We start from the raw sequence: 10,903 nt of genomic DNA, 5'->3' as shown, positions 1-10,903 counted from the left end.
TCTACAATTTAGTTGCCCTTTCGCCCAGTAGTTCTCATTTTCGTTACTCCTTTTGTCATACCCTTTCCTGTCTTCAGGGCTTCATCCTCGTGCAATGGCTGCACTTTCAATCTAACGTGATTTATTATTTTAAGGAGTGAATGTCTTCCTAGTGTTACTGGTCACTTTGTAAGCCTGTTGATTGATTGGCTGTAAGTTGAACCACAGGGATGAGCTTTGTTCCAGGTTCAAGGATGACTTTGGAGCCCTGTAGGTAGGGGTGCCACCAGTTTGCCCCATCAGTAAGCCTCTAGCCCACCTTGCCATGGGTTTGAGTTCTGTCCTACATGTTCCCCTACTCTGCTCAGGACCTTATTCAGCAATCCTTTCAGAGTGGTCAGCAGTGGTAGCCAGCCCCCATCTTGCTCTTCTGGCTTGAGGAGCATCGAATTTGAGGTTTGCATGGGCCATTAGTCCTTTGGATTTTTTTCAGCACATCTTCTCTTTTCTGGACAGTAAGAGACGTAATTGGACTTTAGATGACTGGTTGCAGGTTCTACTTTTAATTAGCACTTCAAGTTCAGTCTTCAAACTCTGTAACCTGTTAGCAAGCTGCGGGGGACCCCTAAAGTAGATTTCTGCAAGGTTAGTAGGTTTAGAAGCGGTCATGGTATGAGGGATATTGTAGCTGATGTTAGATGGATCTTAACTGAAAGCAGGGAATACCAGAAGAATGTGTATATATATATATATATATATGTGTTTCATTGATTATGCAAAGGCAGTTGACTGTGTGGATCACAACAAACTATGGCTGACTCTGAGAAGAATGGGAATCCCAGAACACTTGAAACACATGTGAAACCTATACTTGGACCAAGAGGCAGTCGTCAGAACAAAGCAGAGAAACACTGCATGGTTCAAAATTGGGAAAGGTGTATGCCAGGGATGTGTCCTATCTCCATACCTTTTCAACCTGTATGCAGAACAGATTATCCGGGAGGCTGGGCTCTATGAGGAGATGTGTGGCGTCAGGATTGGTGGAAGATCTATCAACAATCTGCGTTATGCAGATGACACAACCCTGCTTGCTGAAACTGAGGAGGACCTGAAATGCTTGCTGAAGAAGGTCAAGGACTGCAGCCTTCAATATGGATTGAGGCTCAATGTCAAGAAGACAAAGATTCTCACCACTGGACCAATTGACAGAATCAGGATGGATGGTGAAGAGATTGAGATTGTTAACAACTTTAGTCTGCTTGGCTCCATGGTCAACACTCTTGCCACCAGTAACCAGGAAATCAAAAAACATATTGCGATGGGAAAGTCTGTTGTTAGGGACCTCTCCCGGGTACTGAAGAGCAATGGTGTCACTCTAGAGTCTAAAGTGTGTCTGATACAGGCTGTGGTCTTTGCAGTCACTTGTTATGCATCAGAGAGTTGGGCAATGACTAAGGAGGATAGAAGGAGAATTGATGCCTTTGAGCTGTGGTACTGGAGAATAGTATCGAATGTACCATGGACTGCCAAGAAAACAAACAGATTCATCCTGGAGAGGGTTAAACCAGGCTATTCCTTGGAGGCAAGGATTCTGGGGCTTCGTCTGACATACTTAGGACATGTTGTAAGGAGGGACAAGTCCTTAGAGAGGGGCATCATGCTTGGGAGGGTGGAGGGATGGTGAAGAGGGGAAGGCCTTCTATGAGGTGGATTGATTCAGTGACTGAGGTAATCAGGATGGGTGTGTCAGAGACAGTGAGATTGGCACAGGACAGAGCGGAGTTTAGGGCTATTGTACACAGGGTCGCTATGAGTCTCAAGTGACTCGACGACACATAACAACAACAACAACAGTATGACTTTACTATTACCTTCTTTTATCTATCCCACCATAGGTACAGCAAAGAAAGAAAAATACTGTGTGTATATTCAGGTAGAAGTCAGTATTGGTGGGGGGAGGGGAAGGGAGGGAAAAATATGCAACAATGAATGAATGAAAAATCCAACTTTCATGTAAACTTTCATTAAAACACAATTAAAAATTATTTTTAGGCGAGCTCTGGTGGCCTAGTGGCAGGAAACTGCACTGCAATCCCAGAGGTGTGTGGTTCAAATCCACCAGATGCTCTGCTGAAGAAGGAGGAACAATAACCTCCTGTACCAGTCAGATCCAATTTGATGATACACACATAAAAAGAATAAATAAATAAATAAATAAATAATTTTTATACAAAAAAAAAGATGTCAGTATTGGGATTATTCTTTAGGAGGAATAGGGACTGGTGAGCACTGCCAGGAGATCTGGGTTGGTGAGAGTCATCTGTGCCTTGGGTTACACTGTATTTGAATTAAGAAAATTCATCAGGCTTTACAGTTGTACTTGTATGTATATTGTACCTCAGTAAAAAATTGGAAAAACTGGTTGCAAATAAGATGATCAGTCTGATAGACTACTGGATGCCACAAGATCGTGGCAACTACTAAATTTCTAAGGGATCTTGTTCTTTAACCTGCCTGCTTTACTGACGGGTCTTCATGTTGTATAAAACTAGTTCTCCGCTTCCAGACTTCCATGTTATGAGAGTTTAGAAGGAAGTGTTGACTTCTTTGTTGTGTCATCCTTTCGATCTTGAACGTGACTAAGGCCTGTCACCGTGGTGGCAGTGATGTTGAGCACTGAGGCTCTGCTTGTGCATTATCCCACTCACATCCTCCAGTGGGAAAGAGAATTCTCTGGAAGGCATGACAAAGACTTAGTTGAAGTTGCCTTTGAAAGCAAGAGTCTCTATTCTCTATTGGCCAGATTGCCTTTTTACTAGGAGCAGCCAGGAATGGAGATTTGCATTTTATTTCTGTATGACCTGGTTTAATTTTTCTCCCCCTCCCTATTTAGGTGACAATTCAGTTACAATGGGGAACGTTTTTGAAAAGCTTTTTAAGAGTCTGTTTGGAAAAAAAGAGATGCGAATCCTTATGGTGGGTTTGGATGCAGCCGGAAAAACCACCATCCTCTATAAACTGAAGCTGGGAGAGATTGTGACCACGATCCCCACAATAGGTATGTTAGCTACCAGCGCAAGATCATTTTCTCACCTCAGTGTGTTATTCTTTTCGTACTTCTACTCTTGAATATCCTGTTTTGAAAATCTTGTCCCCCCTTAGAGTGTACATTTTTTGAAGACAGAAACCAGGTTGTACATATTTTTCTAATTACCCTCAGCATCTGTAGCGCATTGCTAGCTGCACGGGGGAGTTATTTGAATGCAGTTAGATTAGGCAAATCTAACTCTTACCTGCTGGGCAAAAAAAGAAAGAATAGTGCTTCAACGCTGCAGGCATTTTCACCAGAATGAAATTTAAATAAAATCCATAAACACCAAACAAAAGCCATGAGGACAGTTAGTTATGTGTGATGTTCCTCAGCTCTGGTGGTGCATTGGTTAAACCCTTTGACAGTGAACCTGAAGGTCAGCATTTCAAACCCACTAGCTGCTCTGCAGTGGGCTCTGGTGGCGGGTCCATAGCAAGTTGCACTGCTGACCCAAAGGCCTTGAATCTCCAGCAGTTTGTATCCACCAGCCGCTCCTCAGGAAGACAGGCAGCCTCCTTGTGGCGATCTACAGCCTCCGAGTCCTGGCAGAGGGTTGCTGTGAATTGGAACCAATTTGGTGGCAGTGAATTGAGCCACTTTAGGAGACGTAGAAGATGGTTTGCTTTTGTGAAAATTTCACATTCATTCGTTCTTATTGCTGTTGAATTGGAACCAACTCATAGCTGACCCTCCCAGCGGCTTTTCTGAGGCTGTAAATCACAAGGGATGAGATTGCCCATCTTTTCTTCCAGGAGACGTGGGTGGATCGAACTGCTAGGGACACGTGGTCTTTGGTCAGCAGCACAGCTACCTGTGGACTAGGTGACCGGAGTTCCTTCATAAAGGCTTACAGCCAGGAACTCCTGCAGACAGTTCTGCTGTCATACAGGGTCTCTGTGAGTTAGAATCAACCCGATGACGGTCTGTTAGCAAAGAGGGTGCTCTGGGCACAGGGACACCTGAATCTGACCTCCACTGACCCCACCATCCACACTATCCTTAGCATAAACCCAGTTCCCATGAGACTAGAAATAACCCCACACCCCTGTACGTACTTCTACCAGTTCTACCACCATCTGCCCTCCTAGGGCTCATGCTGCTCTTCTGCTGGGTCTAATAGTCCATTGTAGTGGCCACACAGAGCTCAGAGACCATACTCCTGTTTATGGCGTTTATTTGAGAAGTGAACAGTATACAATTCAGGTTGGAAACAGGATGCAGTTCTTTAATCCCGACCACTTCTCAGGTGTGCTTACAGGCCCTTTGACCTTCAGTGTTGAAAAACAGTGTTAAAAAAACTTCTTAGTCCTGCCAGTTACGATGTCCCCCACCCTTGGTCCTTGGTCTTTCATTAAGCTTGGACTAAAGGCCCTGACCCTGGTTCTGAGGGGCAGCAGCCCCAGAATAGCTCCTTTCATATCAGTGTCTGCTTTCCCACTGTTCCTGTTCTTGTCTTGATTCGACTGCAGAGGAAATCTCAAGAGCTACATTCCTGAGTCCTTTCTTGCTGGTAGAAATAGTCTCGTTTTCTGCCACTAAATCTGCTCAATTTGAACCTGGCAGGATGGCAAAACTGACCATTCGCATCACAACTAGTGTATACACCTTATTTGCATGTTCCCTCCCAGTCACGTGGTGAAGTCCAAGGCATTGTCCTTGGAAAGCCATTTTGACCATTTTGAAGAATCAGCCCCTACACCACATTTAGGGTTATTGTCAGCCAGGCTGTGTCGCAGCGAAGCTTGGCGTGAGAGCTGGTAACCTGCAGTTACCTCAGTTACGCTGTTCCCGCTGGCTCAGAGGGAGCACCTCTCCCCACCAAGTGCAACTCTAGTGTTTCAAGTTGCAGGACAATTTTTGTGGGGTTTTTTTTTTTTAAATTAACTGGCTCAAGCCAGTCACTTGAATTAATGTCCAGCTGAAGACATTTATTCGTTCCAGGCCTGGAGGAAAATCTGGCTGCATTTGTCTTCCTGCAGTCTAGTGCTATGCTTATTTAAGGGATTTGTAAAGGGAGTTTTGATAAATCCTAATTTGGCCATGTGAACCTCTTCTAGAACCAGACTCCCGAATAAGGGTAAGTGTCACAGGATGACAAGTGACGGTCATTCCTTTTCTGAGTGTTGGGTTAGGCACAGAGGCCAAAAGATCAAGTCCTGGTGCTTCTTTTCAGTTTCCAAGTGTCCAGTAGCTTTAGCGATTGTAGTTTGAAGGAGGAAGCCAGATGGAGGATACTAATGCCTGCCAACAATTTAAAATGAAAACCTAAAATGAAAACATCACGATAATTTTATTTTCTTCCCTTATGAAAATAATGTGTGTGTATATATATTATTTCATGCATATGGAAAAGCAAAAATAGCATTTCTTTGAAGATGTTGGTGAATATTTTTGTTAAGTTTCTGTGCTTGCTGTTTGCGGCTAACTTTGCAGTAGACAGTGCTCGGAACTCTTCTCTGTCACTTCCTCCCTGTGCAATGCCTCCCTGCCTTCCTCCTTGGTCCCCTCCCCCTTTAGCTAATGCCAGCTCATTGTTTTGGTCTCATTTTACAAAAATGGTAAACTTTTTCCTGACCTCTTAGACTGGTATTAGCCTCTTAAAAGGTACCTTAGCAGTCTTAAGTTGTTAGTAACCCTCAGCACTTTTGCAATTGCTTAAACATCATCTTTTTTCCTTCCAACTGTCTAAATAAGAACAGGAGTCAGGTCTGTCTTATTTGCCATTGTCACCAGGGACTAGCAAAATGCCTGGCATGTGGTCCCTGGCTAGTGTATATTTGATGAATTAGTTAAAGTTAGACCTTGTGACAGATTGTTAAATTACAAGTCCCCAGTGAATCACATCCTCAGTGTCTACTCAGTTGTGCAGGCCCCTCCCGCAGACACTGAGCTGGGTCACACGGCTTGCTTGGGCTGTTGGGACTCTGGCAGTTCCATAATTCAAGCAAAAATTTGACAATCACTTTTGCCTTTGGCCTGTGCCCTCTGGAAGCACTGTTGTTACCAACAGGACATGATCTGTGAGACGAAAGCCCACCAGGAGAGAGATCTAACTCAGAGCCCAGGGTGCAGCTGTGGGGGCAAGCCCAGGGGATCCACACAATCGTGGGGGGAGTGAATATACCTGAACTGCTTAGAGAAGTTTGATCTGAAAGAGATTTGAAAGAAGGGGGGAAAAAAGACATCAATTAACTCTGTGAAAATGGGTTGAATCACCACTTTTCCACTTCCAAGCAGCCTGGCACCAGCCCCCTGTGACACTCTCCCTCTGGCCCTCGCCGCCTGGAGCTCGGTTAGCTCCACAAATGAAAAAAAGTCACTGTCTTCAGACTCAGACTGTCGAGCAGGCAGGATCCAGTCACAGGCTGGAGGAGTCTGTGCAGCGTCCCAGCCTTCGTTTGACCTGGTTTGGGGCCTTCAGGATGCCAGCTGGCAGCTTGAGAGTCTGCACAACGCCCCTCGTCTGCCCCGCCGGCTCCCATTCACGGAAATGACTCACAGAACCCACTAAGTATCATACCTAAAACTACAGATTTCTTTTAACCCAGAAGCCAAATGAAGAAGCAGAGCAAGGCCTCAGGGTGTCCCAGCACCAAGCTTCCATGTCCTAAGAGATGTGCTCCTCTCCCCCGTTCCCTGATGGCTCACCAACCACTGAGCTCCTGGAACTTCCTTCCATGTCCAGAGCTCTTATTGGCTCCACTGCATAGTCACGCTTGGGGACTCACTGGGGGTTGCCTGACTGAATCGTGCCCTTTTCCTTCCTGAGGTTAGCTGATCATGGGGTCCTTCTGGATCGACCAGCTCCCACTTGCTAGCACAGAACTTCTTGTGTAGAGTATGTTGGTGGTGGTGTTAGGTACCATTGAGCCAACTGCAACCTTATGAACAACAGACTCAACCTTGACCTGGACCACGCTGGCCTCGTGGTCTATCAGACCATGGTTACAGTTCCTGTGTCAATCCATCTTTTCAGGGTGCTCCCAGGTCTTGATTGCAAAAAATGCACCTCAGTCGGAAACCAAGGCCAGATAGTTCTCTGTGAGGTGATTCAGGATCTCACACGTTACAAATAGCGGGTTTGAAGTAAAGAAAGAATTTTTTTTTGAAATGTGGAGGAGAGCTAAGCATTCTGAGATAGGTTGAAGCAAATCAGTTTGGGGGGCAGAATAATAATAGTAAAGGGTTCCAGGCATGGGTTACTTGGATCCAATCTGTAGGCAGAGGGAATTGGCCGTATATATTTGCCCCTTCCTTTATTCCAGAGAGGACGGGAGAAAAGCGGGGGTGTGATGAGGTAAAGAACCTTGGCAGTGCAGTGATTAGATGCGTGGTTGCTAGCATCTAAGATATGCAGTTTGAACCTGCCAGTTGCTCTGTAGGAGACAGGTGACTTGACTCTCTGCATCTGAAACATTTACAGCCGAGGAGACCCCTGTGGGCAGGACCTTGCCAGGGTCACTGCGAGCAGGAATGGACTCTGGCATTGGGTTTGGCTTTGGCTGGTGAAGGCAGGTTTCTGCAGTGGGTTGATGTGGAAGTCCGTCCTGCCAGACGGTGTCAGTTGGCTTGGATGTGTGCTCTGCAGTCTGTCTCACACAGGAAGGAGAGAGGTGGTTGAAGAGCAGAGAGAGGGGACGTTTGAGACTTTTGTGATGATTGGGAGCGCAAACGAACATGGTCTATTTTTTGAGATAACAGATCTTAGCCTGGCGAGCTGCTTTGCTAATTAAGTGTCTTGCCAAATGTTGCTTGAAATTATTTTGAGTTGTTCAACCAGAAAAGTATTAATTAATCGTTTCTCCCTATCTTCCCACTTCAGGTTTCAATGTGGAGACAGTAGAATATAAAAATATCAGCTTCACTGTCTGGGATGTTGGCGGCCAGGACAAAATCAGGCCTTTGTGGCGACATTATTTCCAAAATACCCAAGGTAAATGTGTTCACATCTGTAGCCTTGAAACTGGTTTTATGAATGTGTCTAAAGGTGGACACTTGAAGCAGTGAACCCCCCATGCTTGTCCCATTGTCCAGTTTCTGTAGACAGTTTTCCCAGTGCCCAGAATGTGTCTAAGCAAATCCAGACCGGATGCCCTTTTACTAATATATCCTGTAGTATTCATTCCTAAGATTGAAATGTGATCTACATGCTACTAATCATAACTTGTTGTTAGGTGCTCCACTAGCCTGCTATGTACCACAGCTCTGAACCCTGCTCTATCCTGAACCAACCTTATTGTCTCTGACTCACCTACTCCCATTATCCCAGTCACTGAGTCAATCCATCTCATCAAGGGTCTTCCTCTCCTGCGCTTTTCTCTCCCTCTCCCAAGCATGATGTCCCTCTCCAAGGACTGGTCCCTCTTTACAACATACCCAGCGTATGTCAGATGGAGCTTCAGAATCCTTGCCTCCAAGGAGCAGCCTGGTTTCACCATCTCCAGGACGGACCTCTTTGTTCTCCTAGCAGTCCATGGTACAGTCAATATTCTTCTCTAGCACCACAGCTCAAAGGCATCCATTCTCCTTCTGTCCTCCCTAGTTATTGTCCAGCTTTCTAATCATAGCTAGAAAGATAATATTTCTTTAATGTCTAGCACCCAGTCCTTATTTAAATTTCCTCAGCTACCTCCTATGTTCTTTTTGTCCTGGTTTTTGTATTAGATGTGAATCCCAGTGTCTTCGTTTTCTACTGCTGTTTTAATGGAGGTGCCACAGATGTGTGACTTTAACAAAAGTAGAACCTCCTTCTTCCATGGATTAATTAGGAGGCTGGAATCTGAGCTCAGGATGCCGGCCCTGGAGGTGGCTTGCTTCACTGTCAGGTCTGGAGGAAGGCCCTCGTCTCCTTGCAGTGTGCGTAGGCCCGGCATTCCTTGATGAGGCTCATCACGCAGGGACCCTGGTCCAAAGGACACACGTTCTGCTCCATGGATCTTCTTACTCGGTTATACTGAAGTTTGCTGCCTCTCGCCTCTCTTTCTTTTCATCTGTTGTAAAATAAAAGGTATTGCAGACCACACTTTAGGAAAACTCCCCTTACATGTCTCAGGACTGTGCTGGGTTACGAGTATTGTGTTGCTGCTGTTGTGTTGTCGTTGAATTGGAACCGACTCATAGCTGACCTTCCGGCAGGTGTTCAGAGGCAGTAAATACCATTGGAGGAGATTGTCTCTCTTTCTCCTTCAGAGCAGCTGGTGGATTCGAACTGCATGCTATTGGGATTGCAGTGCAGTTTCTTACCACTAGGCCACCTGACCTTACTCCTTTTCTGACTAACAGGCTTACTAGGTCATGGAGAATCTTTCAGCTGCCACGTTACCTAACTGCTGGCCCACTGAGAATTGTGTTGTAAACAAATTGACTCCTCCTTGGGGGAGCATAGTTCAGTCCTTGACACTCGTTATGGAATTGGGTAACTGCTTTTGCTGTGGCGTTTGCTTTGCTGTTGTGGTTCCATTTCTCTGTGGCTTCCCTATAAATGAGTTCTGGGGACTCAGTTATAGGCTCAACTTCGTGTTCTTGCTTCATGTTTTTGGGGCAAAAGCACTTTGTAAGTGGGCTGAGTATTTTCCTATCACATCACACCTTAACATAGAATGTGATTGCTACTGTTTCCATGATACTAAAATTCATTTGTTAGTTCAGATGATATTCCCCCCAAAAAAAGCCTATCTGACTTTCGCTCAGTGATTTTAGCATCCGTTGAGGATTATTTGTTTATATACATTATTTCATTAGAAATTAACTAAGTGGTGATTTTCTAAGTCTTATCATCTCTTCTATGTTTAATAACTGAAATCCTTCTACACAGAGAATTTCTTCATCAGGTATTTTGTTTCCCTGAAATATAATTTGTACAGGAAAGGGAAGACAAAGGCTTATTCTTTTTTTTTTCCTTTTCTCAATTTTCAGTGATAGGACTTGATATTTTAGTAACTTTCATGATAACTCATGGATTTTTAATTGTTATTGTTTTGACTTATAGATTTTTATATTTGCATTTCAGGCCATTGTAGGCATCACTCTTTTGATACTCAAAATGCCCTTTTGATTAGCAGTTTCCAAGTTGTGCAAACCTTTGTGATTTCTCAGCGTTTAATGAAACGAGAAACTGTAAGTTTGGCCCGCAAATCTGCCATGGAACCTTGGGAGCGTTATGTCATCTCTCCTGTATTAGCTTCAGCATCTAGAAAATGGAGATAATGCTTGCTGTGCTGGACCTTTGGGCTTCAATGTGAGAATTGAAGACACTCAGATGAGCGCTCAGATTGTATGAGGTTTACCTCACCTTCCGGCTGCATCCCTAATGCTCTGCCTATTCAGAGCTGTTACATTCAACCCCAAGGCAAATGCCTTTTTGTTTTTAAATTTCTGCTCATACCACGCCTCATTTACAAAGTTTCAGTAACTATTGCTTGGGTGGCAGGGAACTGGCTTCACTGGAACACCCGGCTGGGTAATTTAGACCAGACTGTGAAATCAGTAACTGGAGGAGAGCTGTATTTGCAGGATAGATTTGCTGTCTCTGGCAGGTCCAAATGTCTCAACCATGAGCAGTTTTGGATGCTGTCCCCTGTTTTTTCTGCCAGCTTCCCAAAGGTCAGGCTGTTTTTTGTTTTTTTTTTTAAATTGTCTTCATCAGTATGTTGAAGTGACAGAACTTGGTAATAGCTTTTGGCTCTCTTTAAGACATTAAACAGTATGTGGATTTCACTTATATATAGATTAAAATTTAAATTATTTTAGACCATGGAGCTTTCTGTGGTATATCTGTAAGAAGGACATCTCTGAGTTTCTCCTGCAGTGCTGGTCTTGTTTTTACAAACTCTC

General features: G+C 44.5%; 1 protein-coding gene across 1 annotated transcript in view; it reads left to right on the top strand.

The window, feature by feature from the left end:
- The first annotated feature begins 2,889 nt into the window (after positions 1–2,889).
- The window catches only part of LOC102861272 (ADP-ribosylation factor 2-like), a 16,374-nt gene continuing 8,360 nt past the window's right edge, over positions 2,890–10,903 (top strand). Inside the window, exons 1-2 of the mRNA XM_006897815.1 lie at positions 2,890–3,037; positions 7,893–8,003. Of these exons, the coding sequence (XP_006897877.1) occupies positions 2,890–3,037; positions 7,893–8,003 (259 nt within the window). The remainder of the gene's footprint in view (positions 3,038–7,892; positions 8,004–10,903) is intronic.

The sequence above is a fragment of the Elephantulus edwardii genome, unplaced genomic scaffold (assembly GCF_000299155.1).
Source record: "Elephantulus edwardii isolate Elephantulus edwardi_28Jun2011 unplaced genomic scaffold, EleEdw1.0 scaffold00216, whole genome shotgun sequence".
Taxonomy (NCBI): Eukaryota; Metazoa; Chordata; class Mammalia; order Macroscelidea; family Macroscelididae; genus Elephantulus; species Elephantulus edwardii.
Note: the sequence above shows the minus strand (reverse complement) of the source record. Positions and strands in the feature narration are given on the sequence as shown.